Consider the following 20,975-nt stretch of genomic DNA (forward strand, 5'->3'; position numbering starts at 1 on the left):
TTTCACAATTGTGTATTTTTGTAGTTTTCTTTATTTTCAGTCATTCTAAATGAACATACTATATTTAAAAAGTACAATTTGTGTAGTACCAGTGTTTGTTATTTCTTGCGTTGTTAATACATTTTGGTCTTTATGTTCAATTTGTTTAAAAGTGAAAAAAACATGTTCACATTCTGTTCTGTCTCAAAACCTGCCAGTTGAAACTTTAATTTCTAACTATGAACTATGACATCCTATGAGTTATTCCATTACATTTTACAATAAAGTTTGGCTTTACTAGTAATTACTTGGCATGTTCTACCCTTTATATTTCGTTTAAAGCTTGATTACTGACAACATGATCTTAAGTTTGTACATTGAACTGTACCTTGTTTTTAGTAAAAGATATATTTTCATATGTAGATATAAATTAGCTTAAACTTGAATCTTTTGAATTTCACACTATGTAACACGGACACATATTACTCCTACAGACAAGTATTCAGATGAGTATTATACATTTGTAGATTTTGTTACAGCCCTCTGTGAATTGTTTGAATTCAGCTGTGTTTTCATTTCAATGTTACAAAAATATAGATATCATCTTTGAAATGACATGAAAGGCAGTATTATAGGTCCATTTTTTTGCACATTACATGTACATGTATTATTACCACTGTACGAAACATAAGACGATTTTAGGTGATACAGGACATTAATAATTTATTTGGATAGGGCCCTTCCTCTATTATCTTCTTTGTTTTATTTCTGTACCATTACCAGTCATCTCACAGTTACGTATCGTTTTGAGTGCAAATTAATCTCACTTCATCTTTAAAATTAATTTATTTAATATTTGAATATGTTACGACCACAAACTAACTTTATCTTTGACCTGGAAAAGTCATTTTTACTAATTCTGCATACTGTGACATCTCAAATATAGTTAATAAAAAAATTGGCAAATTTGGCTCAGAAGATGCCTTCTGTACAATGAGACAAGGAATTCTTGGAAACGAACAAACTTTGGAGCTCCAAATCTATTTACGGATGATCGCACGATGTCACAAAAGTTCAATAAAGTATAACCTCGTTCGTTTGTGAGGGGCGGGTCTGGCATCAATGCGATTGCTGAACTTCATTCTTGCACTTCTAACCAAAGTTCGAAAACCTTCAATGATAATTTCTATATTTATACTAAGATGTTCATAAGTTGATTAAAATTTACTTCTTATGTGATATACAACTGCTAGATTTCCAATATAGTATTTAATGTGTTGTCCTAAATGGATAAAGTTTATTTATTGAGCTTGTGGGATATTTTATGCGATTGTCCCTTAATCCTTGTACAAACAATGCTGATGATATCGTTTCAACAGATTTGTAACTCCTATTTTGTGTTTGAAAATGACCTCTTCTATTAAGTTCTAAGCTTTCCATTTTTTTTATAACTCTATAAGGGGTCGTGTGATGCAGAATACTATCGGTGAAACGTAGACCAAAGCTAATTGTAAGCAAAATGAAATATAGCTACAATAAATCGCCTTTGTAATATTAATAGTCTGGCTGATAATGACTATTATAATTATTTCATTTTTCTTTTATTAGTTTTATCATCTAACTTTATTCATATTTTCTGTGTTTGTGTTTACATTGTTACACAATCATCACAACCATTGTTTCAATTCCAGATGACAATGCTAATTCTTTATAATCTTACGAAATGATATTTAAAATTATCAATACTTTTGTTTGGATATCAGGGGCAGGTAAATGTTGCGAAGTACTTTAGCTTCTCTCATTTTGTTTTCAATTTCTACAAAAATATATGGTATATTTGTTTAGATTTCATTTGATTAATTTTTTATTCAATTTTGATTCCATTTTGTGAGGGTGATTTAATCATTTTTTATCTTATAATTCCTTATTCCCCATAAAACACGTGCACAAGAACTAAGCATTTATCAACCATGCAGTGCCTGCTTTTTAAATGAAAATTATTTGGTTTCCATAGAATCAGTGAGAATTTAAATCCTTTTAAAGTTTTGTCATCCAATTTTATGATAGCCTTCTTGACATGTCATTTGTTTCGAACAGAATTTTTACCGTATGTAATTCCTGTTATATCAGGCTAACCATTAAGTTTGACTAATTATTTGAGTCACTACATAAATGATTGCGGGCTAGATTGAATTGGAAGGCGATTGTCATGTCATTGTGGTAAATTGACACAAACAAGTGACGATGATGTTACTTTCAAACTATATCAGTGTTGAAAGGGGTGTTTGATTAATTTATCTTTCTGCACTGTTAATAATTATTATAATATTTATAGAATTGAATCAGAAAGTTTGAAGATGGAAATGTGTTAAAAAAGAACAATATGATAAGAAAGAGATTGGCTGTTTAGTTTAGTGATGAGAATGATGAGGGATTGGACATTCCATAATACTTGCATGTCCTTGTCGACCCTCAGTATAAGTACACTTTAATCTTGTGTTCCTCCTAAGTTAACATCTTGATATCAGTATGGTATGCGAGAATAATATGCACACATTAGTATACAGCGATACATTGGTATTAGAAGTACACAATGATCCAGTGATATAAGTAGTAACTTTTGCAACATTGTTGGTTAGATGCCTAAAGATCATTATACCTATACTATAGGGTGGAGGTTTCAGGCAAGATGCAATTGTTAACATTTATTGCCTTGATTTCTCTGTTGCATAACTACAAAACAGAAATATGAGTTATCTATCGGACTGTCTTTGATGATATTAAAAGGTCCATTGTAGCCTATGTAATTTGTCATTTCAAGACCTTGCCAAAGACATATTACTTGCATGGGAGATTGATAAACCGTGTATATGCTAATTATGCTAATTACTAATTAATTAAGAATCTTTTATACATTTTACATGAAAAGTGTTTGATGATAAGCACGCTAAATTTATTTTCCATTGTACTGCAAATCAAATGAAATATAACCTGCATACATTTGTGTTAAAATGTTATCAAATTTGAATATGCTGATTACAATTTTTCATAATTTACATATTAATTATGCTGATGAGAGATGATGAATCATCATATGATGGTCCAAGTATGCTTTTTCACCCTCAGACATATCCATAGACATGTTACTTGCCAGGTTTTATTGCGAAAACAGCATTTTAAGAATATAATATTTCGCTAATTATGCTAATTAACAAAAACCATATTTTCACCATGTTCCACCACTTAGATTTTTCTAGACTTTTGATATGTTGTTCAGCATAAAATTCTGAACAAGATGCACTAAAAATTATTTCTGTTGCAATTATGTTTGGGTCAAACCTTATTTTGACTGGACTAATAATGTATGGTACTACATTGACGATAATGTATGATACCACATTGACCATAATGTATGGTACCACATTGACCATAATGTATGGTACCACATCGACCATAATGTATGATACCACATTGACCATAATGTATGATACCACATTGACAATATATGACATATCTACATTGGGATAGATGGCATATACAACCTATTTTATTGTAGCAATAATTATGATAAAACTAGGTTAACGTTGCTAGGTAACCGTTTATTTCTTATTGGAGGCAGCTCTGAGTTATCATTCATAACACAGTAAATGCAGTCATCAAACTGTACCATCATCAAATAAATCAATTTGTACAATACAAATACTAAAACTGTACCATCCTCAAATAAATCAATTTGTACGTTCCAATTCCCTGTATTTGGGTCATGGCACACATAGAATCTTGTCAGTGTCACAGGATACTTATAAATAGTAATCTCTCCCCCCTGGCAATGGCTTAACTCATGTTTTCATACATTAACCTTTCACACTGGCCTACTTTTTCACTGTATGTCTAATACATTATACAATTGTATCTTTTTCTCAGCATTTTTATCTCTTGATTAAATTCAAATTTGGTATTCTAAACAGATAAAGCATCTCAGAAAATATTATAAAGCTATGCTGTACGTATGAAAGATTTTCGTTTGTTGATTATATTACATATGTAATATCTAAAATTGTACGACATGTGATGCATCCATCCAATATCTGGGCTATGATCATATTTTATAGATCCACATAAACATATGAAAACATATTTTCATTTTGCAATATTTTTCAGGTGTATTTCAATGCATCTTTTGTCACCTTTACATTGCCATGGTTGTTATATTTGTAATTTTGTTACTTTCATCTCCATTTGCACCAAGACACGGTATATTACACTTTTTAATGAACACAAAATACTAATATTATAATTTGATAGGTGTTTACGTTATGCATGCATATGTAACCCCCAAGTGTGGTTCATTTTAGGACTACGGTTAAAATTTCAAGAGGCAGATACCCTAACTCATGGTGGTTATCTTTTTATCAAATGAGGGGGTTAGGGAAGGAAAGGGAAGAGAAAACGAGGTACTCCGAACAGTAACTGATATTTAGATGCAACACATACATAAACACACCAAAATAATAAAACAGATTGGTTGTAAATCTCTCCCAAGTATTGTATATAACTAGTCGCTGTCAGTGCAATAAGGTTGTATCTGCTATATACAATTGTATACCAGATACTACATTTTAGCACTGACAGCGACAGACAATAATTGTATGTAACATATATGTAAGTGGTCCAGTGCTTTTATGGAATGAGGCTGCCATGGGAATGGGGTGTGGGGGAGGGGAGAAGAGATATTTGGAACTGTAGCAAACATTTGGACAGACAGCAGCAACTACCAACAAAAAGTACCGGTAGGATAAATTCAACCAATAGCACTTTATCAGCTTTGTGGTTAGAAGTACTATATAGTTCATGATTAAGTAGGCTACTATGTGACTGTGCTAGGTGAAACCCAAGTACCACTTATATTGTATACCACTCAACGCAATGAGAGGGAATACAGATTGTTCCGCTGACCAATTGTGCGGAGAAGCTTGGTTAACATAATGATTGCAAGGTTGAAAGGCCAGGCAGCTTTTAGTACTCAAACTGTCAGAGTGGTTGATGGAAACAAGTCTGTCACCTCATTTTGCTATACAAAGAGAAGGTCTGAAACCATAAAATGCTTTATCAATTGTCAAACTGTGTGACAACCAGCTTAATAAAACTTAAAATGGATGGGTAGAGTGCAAAACTACATATAGCTAGGTTTATTGACAAAAAACATGGACTTTGTTTGATGGGGACGGTAAAGGCCCACTGTACTACAAAAATGTGGAAATAATGACCAGGCGGGTTTTTCGGTATGATGGGGGGGGGGGGGGGGGGGTTTAAAGTTGATATGAATTGGTACAATTTGAAGCCAAACTATAAGTAACATGTCTGTGACAAAACCGTCAGTGTGTGATGGTAGTCAAAGGGGTATCAAAAACCACAAAGTTGAAATCAATATGAAAGCAGTTGCCATAAAGGGGGAACCCCAAGCCATGAAGTTAACAGCAGACAAGTCAAACTGTGATAAAAAGCTGTCAAACCTATGACATTAGGGAGGTACTCAAAAAACCACAAAAGTACACAGCTGCTTATATAAAGACTATAATAAATCACCTACACTGCTACTCTGTATACACATTTTGTTTTACAATTTTAACAATTATGTCAACAACAAAAAATAATAGCTTTTCTCCAGGGTACTGTCAGCTGAAATGTTAAGTGTTTGTTGATTCTAGAACAACTCAAACATTGAACTATATAGTTCTCTCCTGGGTGCTATATATATACAGTTAGTTAAAATGTGAATTATTGTTGACTTTTCATAAAGTCACCCCTGGACTAGAGATTATTTTCTCTGTATTACCACCTTGTTTGTCTTTTTTGACTCTCTAACAATGATATATTCAACATATACTATTGGTGAATTCTTATTTTAAAAAATAAACAGAAAAGACAGCTACTGCAGAATATGTCTGTCTGAGTTAAAAGTATTAGTGAATATTTTGCATACATTTACTAAGGAATGTATACATATGTGTGGTACAACTGATCAAAACAAATCTCCAATTACAGAAATTTCAGAATGTTTGAGATATTTTTGAACTAAAAATGTTTGATAAATCACTGAAAATTTCATCTTCTGTCATCTTCAATAATTGAGCCATAAAGTGAGCACAAATTTTGATATACCAACCAAATTTGTTAACAACAGTTTTGGCGGGGAAAATGGCTTTCCAAGATGGCGTACTATGATTAGTGTGTAGTGTAACTGTCAGCGAGCTTCTAGAATTACATCATAAAGAGAACAAAACAAGGGACTTTTACAGCACACACTATCTTCTTCCATCCTGAGGTTACTAAATATTTCACACTCTCTATAAATAGTAATTATGTTTGTCATCCTCAGCAGGATAAAAAGAACAATTGGTCACATAAATTGTGAGACATCCACAAAGAAAAGAATATTTCGTCAAAAAATAAACCGAGATCATCTATAGATTGCCAGCTTCTCAAAAAATCCACTACACGTTACAATGATTCATATTTTTTGAGGCGTTAACAATTTTTAATGTTTTTTGTTTATATTTTTCTTACTGCTTGGTTAGTTTTTGTTGAGTTTAGATTTTTTTTTGCTTCATCTAAAATCTTAGAATTGTTATCAAGGATTCGTGAATTGATAGAAGTAAACGCCACGCCTGAATGCCGAAACATATGGAAAGAAAGATGGCTGTACAACAGAGCCATCTATTGTGTAAATGTCACATGGTTACTGGCCTGATTTTCTCGGGCCACAAGTAGGACATAGAAATCTCAATAACCGGGGCACTCTTCGACAAGCATGCCTGCACTCCCAGGGTCTAATTGGCAAAATGCCAACACCAGACTTGGTCAGATTTCTGCAGGCAATGATCGACATATCCACATGCATCATTAAACCTTCCCAATGTTTTTTTAATATTTTTTTTCAACCATGGAACATCAATATTTCCTAAAATGACATATACAAAAACACTTTTACAATTTTCATAGATACACTTTCTGAGTGACTGACACGTATACACATTACATGTACATACACATTACAGTTTTGATCACTGGATGGGGACGTGACATCAACAGCCTGTACATGTTTACAACTGCCATCTGTGCACACAGTGTGATGTGACAAGAAAACTAAGTGCAACAGATATATAGGGGCCGTGTGTGTTAAAACATGGCTGTGCAACAGGTACAATTTTTGACCTGTTTATAGGTACATTTATTTTACTTAAAATGTCATACTTGTCCTATCTGGCCTAAAAATGTCACAACTAAACAATACCTCTCTACTCCCCCCCCCCCCACACACACACACAGACAAATGTACAGACAGACAGACAGATAGACAGACAGACAGACAGACAGGCAGGCAGGCAGGCAGGCAGGCATACATACATACATGCATGCATGCATGCATACATACATACATACATACATACATACATACATACATACATACATACATACATACATACATACATACATACATACAGACAGACAGACAGACAGACAGACAGACAGACAGACAGACAGACAATACCCCACTCCTACCCCTCCACACAGACATCTTAAACCATACTACTACCCCACCCTTTCTCAGTTCAAATCATTTGAATGAAGTGTTATTGGCCATTCTTAGATGCGTATACATGTATCTATTAAATCACAGAGGTAGATCCATGATTAGAGAATTATTCAATACCTAAAAGCCTGACACAGAACCCATTAATTTTACAGTAAATCCCCCATCAACTTTATTTTCTATATCACCTCTATGTCTTAAACTAGCTAGCTGGGATTATATAGTGCATTTTCTGCACATACCAATTAAATTGCCAAACCGTTATAAATGTCCACTTCTGAACTTTCTACCATCAATTCCTTACATCAGACTTTCTGTCTCACTTTTTTGTCAAAGTGTGGCTTACATGTGTATAGCAGAGCAAACACAAAATCAGAGTTGCTAAGACTGTACCTGCAGCGTTCTCTGGTGGGGTGGGTGGGTAGGTGGGGGTGGGGGATAATATACAAAATGTTAATGTAACACATGCTTCCGTAACCCTAGAACAAGTGAAATTAAATTACACAATACCCGAGTTGTTGAAAGGAAAGGATAATAAAATTGATGACTTGGCATTTTTCAGCCTAGTAGCATATTGACTTACTGTCAAGAAAAATTTACTCTTTTAATAGCTGTCACTTTCCTTAGTAAGACTTTCCACGATACCTGAAATTCATTTTGAAGTGAAAATCACATGTATGTGAAATCCAAGCCATTTCTATATTAAGTAACCACCATTAATGGCATATTGTGGAATGCCTTGCTCACCTTATAATTTAAACAAACCAGATGGCAGATTAAAACGTTTCAATATAGTATGTAATGATTAGGGGTTTATTCAAATGTCAGTCACAAATAATAAATCTACACAGTTTCTATATATGTACGGTTATTGTCTCATTTCAATACAACATACTATACAATTGTTAATACCTTGTTGATTTGAATTCTCATACTATGGCTTGACTACAAATTATGAGATTGTCTAAATTCAGTACTGTATTTTAAAACTGACCTTTAGGGAAGGGGTACAGTTTGAAAACTGACATAACGAGTAAATTGGGGGAGGGGAGGAAATACTGATGTTTTGATTACTGTATTTAATAATTCGTGATCTAGATATTCCAATGTGATGATGATGACAATATTAGACATAACATACATGTATCACTTAAATGTAGGGCAATGTATGCCGGCTGGTAATACGGCTGATGCAATGTCAATCCATTACTGTCAATCTCTTTTATACATATCCATATAAGGAAATAGGGGCGGGCACCTTTCTCATTCCTGAATTACCATCTAACACCGTTTATGAGGTTACTAATTAAATTTTGATGGAATAATTCAAATTTACGTTGATTAGTTGTAATTCAGGTCTGCTATACATAATGTTGGTAACGATAATTCAGAGAGCAGTATTAGATAAAATAAAATGAACACAATATGCTAATGCTAACAATATGTAAATTAGGGTTTGTGTACGGGTTCAATAGTTAAAGAACTGAGAAGTAGGTTATATATAAAAGATTTAGGTCGTATACCAACTGTAGTAATATGTCTGCCTGTCAACTTAATAACCCTTAACATGACGTTTATGTTGACGCAAGCAAAAATTGTCTTTTTTTATCTCTCAATTTCTACAAATATGGCTGACAGTTACATTGGTAAAGAATATGTGCATCAAATTACACCAAAATCAATCAGAAATTGATTTAAAATACCTCTAAAATGCAGAAATTCACACCCTAAAATGTTAGCGGGGAAACATTAGCATCAAATTACACACATTCAAAATCTGATATTAATCAAAGATTAGCTGTAAAATGTAAAAGAAATTCCATACCTAAAATTCTGGTGGAAGACATTCAATTACAAAGAAATGAATCTGAAATTCAGAAGAAGAAACCTCCCTGGGAAATGTCAAATTCACACTTAACATTTTTTAGTGGGAAAAGTTTCTATCAAATCATACCAAAAATTCATCTAAAAAACTCTGGAAAATGACAAAATTCACACCCAAAATTTTGGCGGGAAAAATTGCTAGATTGTATGACACTCAGGTTTCAAACCACAAATTGATATAGTATCAGATATCACTCAACTCTCAGACACATATTCTAAGACAAGACACATTTCTCAATGTTAACAGCTGATAGTTTGAGAAGCAGTTTAAACCCAAACGTTTTGTGAAAATTGCTAAATAGAAATACTGAAACGATAAAAATGGCAGTCTCAGCTTCTTTAGACCGATGTGTTCATAATACAAAATCAACCAATACAGAGAATTGAAAATTGTTGACAACAGAAAAGTGTATTTTACATTTTGCTTTACTTTCTCTTTCACTTCATCAGCAGTATGTGTGTATATTTGGAACTGATCTTACAGTCTGTGGTGTAATTCCCTAAAATACCTGCCGAATTGAAAACTGGGAAATACCAATTCTACCAGTTAGTTTTATTATTACCTACAGGTACATTATTAGAGCAAAGAATGTTCAAATTTCCATTTCAGATAGTTAGGTCATGGCATGAATGTACTATAAATAACCTATGGCTCATATAAATGGCAGGTTAAAGCTTTTGTCAGATATGTAAATTATAAATAATTCTATGTACAGGTAGTACAGTATTTTTGATTGGACTGTGTTGACCACAATCAGCCAATCAGCTGGCTTGTTGTATAAACTTCAGGTGGATTTGAGCTTTTTATGAGATATGTAAATTATTACATACAACACTTGTGGTATAGTCTTGTTCATTGGACAGTATAGAAATACAATTAGCCAATCATATAATAGTACAAATACATGTAACTTCTGGAAAAATCAATAAACATTTCCGACATTTTTTTCGTATTTTGTGCAATTTTCTTTTTCATTATATTTTGATATATTTTTTTTGCAAACTGGAGACAATACAAGACGTTTGGTGAGGAGTGCTACCTGACTTGAAATAACACAACAACCCCTCCCCCCCCCCTCCCTCCCTCCCTCCCCCTTCCCCAATTTATCCTAGGTTGGTTTCCAAACCCTAAAATCATATCACCTCCTCTAGATATGGCTCGGGCCTGACACCTTTGTTTGTATCTCTACACGTCTATCAGCATGAGGGTGGGGGTATGCTTTAAAGTGTATTGTCTACACCGGATATGAAATACAAGCCACAGGTGGACATATCCTATATCTGTGCATACATGTATGGTGGTATGTACCTGGTATGTACATAATATGGCTGCGGTCCTATTTCTCTGATGCCCACTCCATTGTTATGGTCTGGAGTATTAAGTGTGCTGATGTTGACGGTGTATCGATTTCACTACCTTGTAACAAATACAGTGTTTACCACAATTTCTTTTATTGAGGGACTATTAGTTTGTTGAGGGAGGTCTTGCTGAAGTTGTTGAGCAATTATTAGTTTGTTGAATGACTATTCGTGTGTTGAGCAACTATTTGTTTGTTAGTTCACTGAGTGACTATTTGTTTGTTAGTTTGTTGAATGACTATTAGTTTCTCAGTTCATTGGGCACCTACATGTATTAGGTTGCTGTACAGTTACCAACAGTTACCTTGTTGAGCAATAATTCAGAGTATAGCTTAGTCTACAGTATATATCCATGGTTTGAAATCTCTCTGAACAAGGTGAACAGAGATCTTGAAATTCAAAGCCACAGTCTGACTTGGTATATGTACTACAATGTCCATCAAATGACATCACCACCAAGACTACTAAAGTCACAGTACTTTGTAAGCATTCAGTAATTCATTGTACAAACATAATACTTGGATGATATACAAAACTCTGGTCATGGCCATACTTAAACTTACACTAACACTACATGTATTTTATCTTTTCTCAAGCTAGTTGAAGATTTGATAGCATTTCTAGTGTTGTAGCCTCTATATATATAACTTCCAATTACATGTAAAGACTGTCTCAGTAAATTATTGGAATCTTTCCTCAAGTCTCATTATGAAACAGTTTTAGGAATTTCACGACATTTGTAGAATGATCAAGTATATACCTTCAAGTTACAAATGGACTTTAATTACAGCATTTGGAATTTCCAAAATTTGGACTTTTAATTAAAATATTTTGTCATTTCATGGGAATATGTCATCAGCAAAGAAAACGTATCCATAAATAACATATTGGTACATTTTAATGTACTTCTGACTCGATATCCATTCCCCTTCCTGAGACCAGGAATTTAACCGTGGGCAAAAACACAACATTGAATCTATATTCATAATGGCGATATATCCGGACAGTGAAACGGTTGCATTTCTATGGACAAGAGACATTTGTGCCACAATCTGAGTATAATGACTGTATAGAATAAACGATCACATGATTTATGCAAGTTACAAAGGATTTCGTCATAGACATGTTGGCAACGAGATGTTTGCCATAAAAAAAAGTACAGTGTGCAAAGATGAACTAGTTAAGGGACCTACGCTTTATTTCCTACTTACAAGATATTTTTAAAAATTAATTTCAGATTAAGATTAACATTTTAAGTATCAAAATCAAAATTGTAGAGGGCATTGAAAAAGTTGATCCAAAACAAAAGAATAATCTTATCTATTAATGGTACTGTTCCACTGATAAGATAACACTAATGACAGAACCTGGGATTCAAACATGGGAGGTTTAAAAGGCCAATGTCAGATTAGGCTTAAGGTTTGGTCTGCTAGAGCTGTACAAAAAGTTGATCCTGAACGCATGATAATTTTATCCTAATAACTCAACTGATACTAATCCAAACCATGGGAATCAAACATTGGGGGTTTAAAGGCAAATAATGCTAGTCATTTCATTGTCATTCTATTCTCCTTAGGTGTCTTTTCCCAATGATATTAAATCTTTAAACTTGTTTAGTTCAACTTGTACTTATTTGAGTACAAACAAATATCCCTCTGGTAGAGCGGGGATTAATTGTGGAGTCTTGCTGGCAAGTCTTATTTCCACATGTCCATGTAGCTCTTTATCATCATAGAAAACTTAAATCAACGCAGAGATTATAAAATTCAAGAAACTGCTGATGTTATTTCACCCTTTGTGACAATCTACAACTGTATACATTCAAATTTTTACATCACAGATTCAATACACACCTTTGAATGACTTGCAAATAAGCAAAATATACTTGATGGCCACTGTGTAAAGTTTTGAGACAACCCCTTAGGTGTCAAATTATCACATGATACACTTTTTATTGAGGTATTGATGTGATGTGACCTACTTCTGGATTCACCTTCTCACCTCTACACAAACTCGACTACATTACAATGCATGTGTACATTTGCCAAGTTTTATTTGTGTCAGCGGTGTGCTGTGTACTCAAGTGTTTGAACATTTGAATGAAACCCACATGGGCGCTCCAAAATATTCTGAAGTGTTTTTCAAGTCCCTCAGTTCACATATCTGTACATTTTCACTGAGTGTTTTCTATAAAATGCCAGACATACCATTAGCACCACTTTCACTTCTATTTTATGTTGTTAACAGATCAACGACAGGGAGTTCAACTATTCCTATTTTCTAGCCTGTCTACTTGCTGGATCTGTGATTTCGTTACACTTGTGGATTATGAATCTAAGACTAAAGAGAATGAGTGTCTATAAGCAGAATCACAGATACGACCTGTAGACACCTGGCTATATATTTTCAATTCCATCTTGAAATCAGATCTCAGATAAACCATTATTTGTGACCCAAATTTGATTTTCTGTGTGATTTATTTTCTGATCACTGTGAACTACAACCTCCTCATCGCCAGAGTATATGTGCTGATCACATCACCACTGGCTTGAACCCCTACTGGCCTTCAGGTAATTGTTACCAACTGTTGAGGATTTACTGAAACTTGAATACAACAATGGACACCTTCTTGGTTGTATAATTGTTCACAGTGAAGTCCCAAATGTAGTCAATCATAATCCATCATGTAAACCACACACCTCTTTACAGTTCTATCAAAAACATGCTCCCTTCATATTTCATTGTGTCACCAAAAATATGTGCTCCGGCTTTTGAGAATGTCATAATTTGTCAAATTATGTATTTTAAAAGGACATAGGTCGACTTTTAAGACACTATTGTTATCTATATATGCCATAATTGCATAAAACTCCTCATTTTTTCAATGTGTGCCATGGAATGAAATCTTCATGTATGGGTTTATTCATGTCAGGTTAAATCTCTCTATGTTTCTGATCTGTCAACACATATTTAGTCAGGATGCCAGATTGGGCGCACCCAAAAATTCATTCATTCGGTTTGTCTAACTGTTATATGCTGCTGTTCTAACAGTGACAGTTACGTATGTGATATGATTATAATCTTGTTTTATTCCAACTTGTAGTTCTTTGTGTACAAACAAATACCCCCACCCCACCCCATCCCTCTACCCCACCCCCACTCCCACCCCCACTCCACCCTACCCCACCCCCACTCCATCCCATAGAAGGAAGATTAAACATGTTCCAATATGTACAATACCATTTGTACAAATGCAATTCTATATATAAAAGAAAAACAACACAGAAAAATATTCAGCTCTGTCTGTGCTTTTAAAACAAAAATCCCACAGCCCATAACCAAGTGTTTGGGAGTTTAAGTTTGAGTTTATTTAGCCATGTTTAACTGTAAGGCAAGGGAAAATAGATCCTAAGATATTTCTATCAAGACAAACATGTGAGACTATCAATCAATCAATCAATAAATCAATACACAGCACATAATCAATTAATCAATGAAATAAACAGGTGAAAATACTTACCCAAGATGCACTGTTCTAACATGGCGTTCCATCCCTCCACAGGAACCCAGTTTTTTATCACATCCAGGCCATGTACACTTGTACAAGGTTCGTGTGGAACTCTGAAAGGGTAAAAGAAAACAGTAAGAAATAAAATCATTATGCTAGCTGTCATTCTCAACATTTCACTGATGTTCATTAATTACTGTAAGTATAATAAAGATAAATATTTATAAATTTTGAGACACTTTAACCATTTATCAGTTTTCAGAAGTATTCTATGATACATGTCACCATCTGAGTCGATTTGTCCATTGTGGGTGGAGGGGTCTATGATCTGTCAAACACCTGAATGTTAAACATTCACTACTAATCATTTACAAAAATTCATTTTCCTGGCATTTCAAGGTGTACATGAAGTTCTGAAGGACTTTACCAGAGTATACAGAGCCAACAATATTAATTGCTAATATATTATGAGCTATGAAAAGTGAAGCAAAATTATATGAAATTATCCTAACAATTCCACAAACTGAATATAGTACTCTAAATAATGTACATCAATGGTTTTTTTTTACCCTCAGAAACAACACATTCTTTACGCAAGATTTTGGTTTTATATGTTCATTTAAACAATCAGTCAATTAATCCATGTACGACTAGGCAAATCTCTGACTTAGTAACATACACTCAGTCAAGTTAGATAAACAGTGATAAACAACCAATTCAGATAACTTGTCTATGAAATGTCATGATTTGAAGATAAAATAATCAAGTCAAGACTTCGTATGTACACTGGTTACAGTGTGGTCATATCATAATATGTTAGCGTACCTGTACACTTGAACCACTATCGCTACAACACTATTTCTATTTCAGCTATCCTAACTGTAGCTTTGTAGACTTGAAGGACTAACACTACTACACTATTCCACTATCTTAACTGATATTGTGTGTTTTTTAATTTCCGCTCCATCAGGAATGGTAGCAGAACAGATAAAATAGTTATGTTAGGACTCTGTGAACGTACAGGTTACTTTGTAGATAAAATAACTACAGTATGTCAAACATGAACCTCATTTAATAATGTACCAAAATGAAGGTATCATGGATAATTCATCCATTGTGAATTGAAAACCAACTTCCTGCCAAGACCACCAGGAGATAAAAACATAAATATTTTACAGTCAAACTAGATAATTCATCAGATGTGACGTCACTGGCATTTTAAATGTTTCTACTTATTGATTTCACTTTAGATTCCCATCTATAGAACAGTGAAGTGTTTCTGACCAAGACATTTCTTTCACTCAGACTTTGCTGAGCCATGTCAGTAGGCCCAAGTCATAATATTAAATTATCATTAATGTATACCAGTATATAACATAGATCGTATAGTAGATTAACATAAATGTAACAGACAAACCTTCTATTTCTATTTTCATCACATATTTCACATAATTATCATTGCATCTTGCTCTCACATAATTATTGTAATTTCTTGTTCTGGCGTAATTATTATAATTTCTAGTTCTGACATAACTATCGCAATTATCTGACATAAGTACTATAACATCTAAGTCTGATATAATTATATAAACCCTCTAGTTTTAAACCAACAAAGCATCTTGTTTACGATGATCAAGTTGGCATATTAATTATTCATATTTCAAGGACGAGTATCAATATTTTATAAACCAATCAAATTCGCATCATTCCATGGCAAGGAAACAAACAAACATCTCAAATTCCCACTTTGATTTCATCAATCCACATTAGGGTTACCCAATTTTTTTTTATTTCTCACTACGTTTTCATAGCAAGTCAAATCAGTCTTCATCATGTTTTTCTGCCTCTCCTTTTCCTCCTCGCTATCTTCTTTTTATTGGATTCCTGCTAACAGGCCCTTTCCCAGCTTCTCTACACAATTGGCATGTTCTCTGCAGGTCCCTACTTCAATAACTTTAATCATGCTCTATTCGTGAACAAGTGTCTACACCGCCGCCATGACTGTAGATGACATCAACAATCCAGACACTTACTTATTCTTGCCAGAGAGGGTGTTGTTCCACAAAATATTAAGGGTGAGTGAATAAAAAATTCATTTGATATCGGAGCTGAAAATTTGGATCGGTCAGGTAATGAGAATCAGGGAAAAAATAGGGTCGCCCCAATCAAGGAATGAAGAAAACAGATACTCTTGTTTGAATCAACAAATAGATATATTGTAATGTTTACCACTTTTTATATTTTATATTCAATATCTTCTCAAAAATAACCAAAGTTTTATAATATGATGTTCTACTCTACATACAGTATCAAATATTTCACACATTTCACACATCTTCGATAGAAAATGTGTTTTTGTCAAACAAAGTAATGTTAAACTAGATTGTTTCAAGTTAGGTGCTGTCACCATTTTAATGGAATGCCCTTTTTGACATACTTCACTCCTTTATACACGCAACTGTCTGTCATTTCCGACTTCTTAGTAGAATAATTTAATAGCTGTCGATTTTTTCATTTAATTTTGTATTACACCATTTTAGTAATGAGAACTTTAGTGAAATTTGAAACTTTGATTTGAAAACTACTGGTAACATTAATTACTAATGAAGGTATCATTATCAAATTTTAATGGTAAATTACAGTAAGCAAAGTCTCACTAAAAACTACACACATTTTTTACATCTCCTTTTCAAAAAAAAAATACTAAAACAAATGATGGAAACTTTGGAGTGTATTTTATCAGATTTGTTTTCAACAACAACTTCACAAGTGCGAGTCATTTCCAATTTCAAATATGAAGGACTTGTTGTTCTGTTTTTCTCTATTTTTTTCTCAGTTTATTGATTAAGCCTTTGTGTGCTAACCTTCACATGTACACTGCCAAGTATTTGTTTGTTTGTTAGCTCTCCACTCTAGTCTGTCACTGATGGCCTATTGTTCTCAACTCCAGACTCAATATTTGGCAGTCATTCAAGGATTTTATCACAAAAAATAGTTGGTAGAGGAATTCCCCCTCTGTCTCTCTCTCCCTGAGTGGTCACAGACTGCTCTGTCTCTCTGTCTCTCTCTCTGTCTCTCTCTCTCTGCATGGTCACTGACCCCCTCCCTGTCTCTCTCTCTCTCTCTCCCTGAGTGATCACAGACCCCTCTCTGTCTCTGTCTCCCTGAGTGGTCACATACCTCTCTCTGTTTCTCTCTCCCCTCAAGTGGTCACAGACCCTAATCAGATCAATTTCATTCATCTTGAAATTTGGAATATTTCCAATTTTTCTCCCCTTTAAAATATTTGTCAACAACTCAAAAGAAGTATGTGACAATCCTGTACGCATATTGACAGTGACTCAGAGTTATTAATGTCATCAGACTTAATTTTTTAACAACACGAAAATTTCTCAACAGTACATACATAATATCAGAACTTTAAGATATACGACTTTACTGACACGAGTGGAGACCACAATATCAGAGTTATATCATATCTTGTTACCTCTTAATGTTTTATGTATAAAAATATTCATTTCATGTACATATGTACAATGTTATAAAAGACACTGACCCTGTCACCCCTATTTCACTCTCAATGGACCAATCCTCCTTATTCAAAACCATAGGGTCAACTAACGGACAGAGTTGACAAGGTGAAATTACTTGGCATGTAACTGTTAGAACTTGCAGGGTATATGCTAAAACAGACAATAAAATCATGAAGCCATGCAAGTCTTTGTGTAGTAACCCCTGAATTCTAAGCTATAAAACTTAACACCTTAGTTTGTGGTTACAATTCACGTTCCACAATACATACTAAACATGAATTAAGACCTGTTACAACCTAAAACATTGTTTCCTTGCATCATTATTTCGTAGCAGTTGAACAGTTTACAGTAACAGCTGAACAAGATGGAGACAATATTACACTGATATAAACTATTTACACTCCCAATTCTAATCGTCATAAATTGGTATATGGTGTGAATTTTTGAAAAGTGAGACATAACAAGTTTCCATATTTGTTCTAAGGAATGGCATGTGTTTAATTGTGACCATTCTCATTCACTAAATTAGAACTGTTTTCATATGGAATTAGAAATATGGTAAACACGGATACATACACACAGTACGGTTTGGCTTTTACTATTAAAGTGAAAAAGTCAATATTTTCCATACAAAATGTAATTAACGATCAGCTTTGCCATTTAATAGTCTAGTTCCTATATGATTTACATATGGTTTACTTTGAGACCATGTTGGCATCCACACTAATTTGCCATCATTCCATGGTTTTCATCCAGTTAGCCATTTTTAAAACCCTTGATTGTCAAATGTTTTCATAATTTCAATAAAATAAACTATTTCGCCACATTACAAATTTCATGATGAGAACAATTTTACTGAGTTCGGACAATTTTACTGAGTTCAGAAAATGAAGCACATTTGAGGAATCAAATTAAGATGATAGTTATATTTCTCCACAGAAATGTTTAAAATTTGACAAATAAATTTTGGGCTGGGTAGTATATTCTCTATTTCAAAACCAGACACCATTTTGTTTTGGACTAATTTAGTTCCCATCACACACTGTTGTCTTTTTGAGCCTCAGTTGCCCTAAATCAACAACATGCCGGCCGGCTTTTTTCAGATGCCTGGTCGCCTTTCTTTTCTAAAGCGGCCGGTACATGTATATCTCATTTGCATACAATTTATTATTCAAAATAGTCACGCCATGTGACTGTGGGTAACACAGCATATGAAGCCATAAATAAGGTCACATGAAGTATCATCAATCAAATGGCCTTCAGTTGTAAACAAGTCTGGACTGTACCATTCTGATAGAGGGGATAACATTGCACTAAACGGAAGGGGACATCTAAACAACAGCTTGGCACATAACCAGTGAAATATAACTTTCGAACAGTCATGCAAAAACTCGATCCATACAATATAATTTTCAACACTTCTTTAGAATCTGTATTTCCTAAGGCAATGGATGGCAATTTTTTCATTTCTCTATGTTAAAGTTTCAAATTTTAACTTTGGTAGAATGGCAAATCGAAAACTAACGGTCAAATGTCATAAACTATGTAGCTGACGTAATCGTACAACAGAGACCACTTGTAATGTACATAATCCTCCTGGCAGTCATTACAAATTAACAATATGGACGTAAAAACAGAGCCTTCTTTGTGCCAATGTGGTAAACAACCTTCAATACCCACAGCTTACTATTCACATTCAAATGAGAAGCAACTGCAAACAAAAACATTAAACCTGATGAATGAATGTTTTGTTCCTAGGGTCAATGGTTACACCATACCTACCTACTCCTTTGGAATATTTTATTACATATCCAGACATATTTACCTTCTCTACACTACAGAGAAAAACACTCTAAAATGTTATGCCAAATGTCATAATTTGAAGATTAGATGCCAACATACTTTAAACTCATAAAAAATTTAACTTTCTCGTCCCTTTTGAAGTAAAGTGAATGACAAATAAATATTTCATCTAAATGACACTATTTAAGCTCTGTATTTTCTCCATTCATACTATTATTGACTTCAGACGTATGGTGCACATTTTGCCGCAAGTTACTTTGAGCAGTGCACAAGGAGTAAACAAGTTGGCAGAGTGTAACTTGATTCACTTCTCTGTCTTAGTTACCATGGCAACACAGTATGCAAATGCCCCAAGGGTCCAAACAGCATACCCAAACTTGGCAGCTCATTTTGACACTGACTTTCATGCCCTGCAGAACGGATATAATTGGAAATTTGGGTCAAGGAAAACCTCCTTTTTGAAATAAAATAGAGGTGAATCATGCTGGGTGTTTGAGCAGTATTACAAGGACTTTTGTTTATCTGCATAATTTGGCTTGGCGCCCCTAAACATGTGTACTCTGTGATGTAACAAGTCTATCTCCAGTCTTTGTATACTTTCCTTTGTTTGTAAGGACATGTCAATGACCTTGAGTTCACTTTGTCTTTCAGAGGAGGTTGTTACCCTTTGATACAAGATCATAATAATTCTTAATCCTCTTTCTCCAAAACTATAAATATCCCCTAGGGAGACAGAAAATTAAAAGCCAATATCTAAGGAACTTACATTAATCTATCCATCAATTTTGGCACAACAGTTTTATCTTTGTGATTACTTTCTTGACTTGTCTCTATCTGGCATACCAACTGAGCTGTACCCCTGCCTTGTCTATCTGGCATACCAACTGAGCTGTACCCCTGCCTTGTCTATCTGGCACACCAACTGAGCTGTACCCCTGCCTTCTCTATCTGGCACACCAACTGAGCTGTACCCCTGCCTTGTCTATCTGGCATACCAACTGAGCTGTACCCCTGCCTTGTCTATCTGGCACACCAACTGAGCTGTACCCCTGCCTTGTCTATCTGGCATACCAACTGAGCTGTACCCCTGCCTTGTCTATCTGGCACACCAACTGAGCTGTACCCCTGCCTTGTCTATCTGGCACACCAACTGAGCTGTACCCCTGCCTTGTCTATCTGGCATACCAACTGAGCTGTACCCCTGCCTTGTCTATCTGGCACACCAACTGAGCTGTACCCCTGCCTTGTCTATCTAGCATACCAACTGAGCTGTACCCCTGCCTTGTCTATCTGGCATACCAACTGAGCTGTGCCC

General features: G+C 34.4%; 1 protein-coding gene across 1 annotated transcript in view; it reads right to left on the reverse strand.

Annotated features, from left to right (window-relative positions):
- LOC144445132 (zinc finger protein 704-like) overlaps positions 1-20,975 on the reverse strand; it is a 38,407-nt gene that overhangs the window by 9,611 nt on the left and 7,821 nt on the right. The window contains exon 4 of the mRNA XM_078134691.1: positions 14,337-14,437. Coding sequence (XP_077990817.1) covers positions 14,337-14,437 — 101 coding nt within the window. The remainder of the gene's footprint in view (positions 1-14,336; positions 14,438-20,975) is intronic.

The sequence above is a fragment of the Glandiceps talaboti genome, chromosome 13 (assembly GCF_964340395.1).
Source record: "Glandiceps talaboti chromosome 13, keGlaTala1.1, whole genome shotgun sequence".
Taxonomy (NCBI): Eukaryota; Metazoa; Hemichordata; class Enteropneusta; family Spengelidae; genus Glandiceps; species Glandiceps talaboti.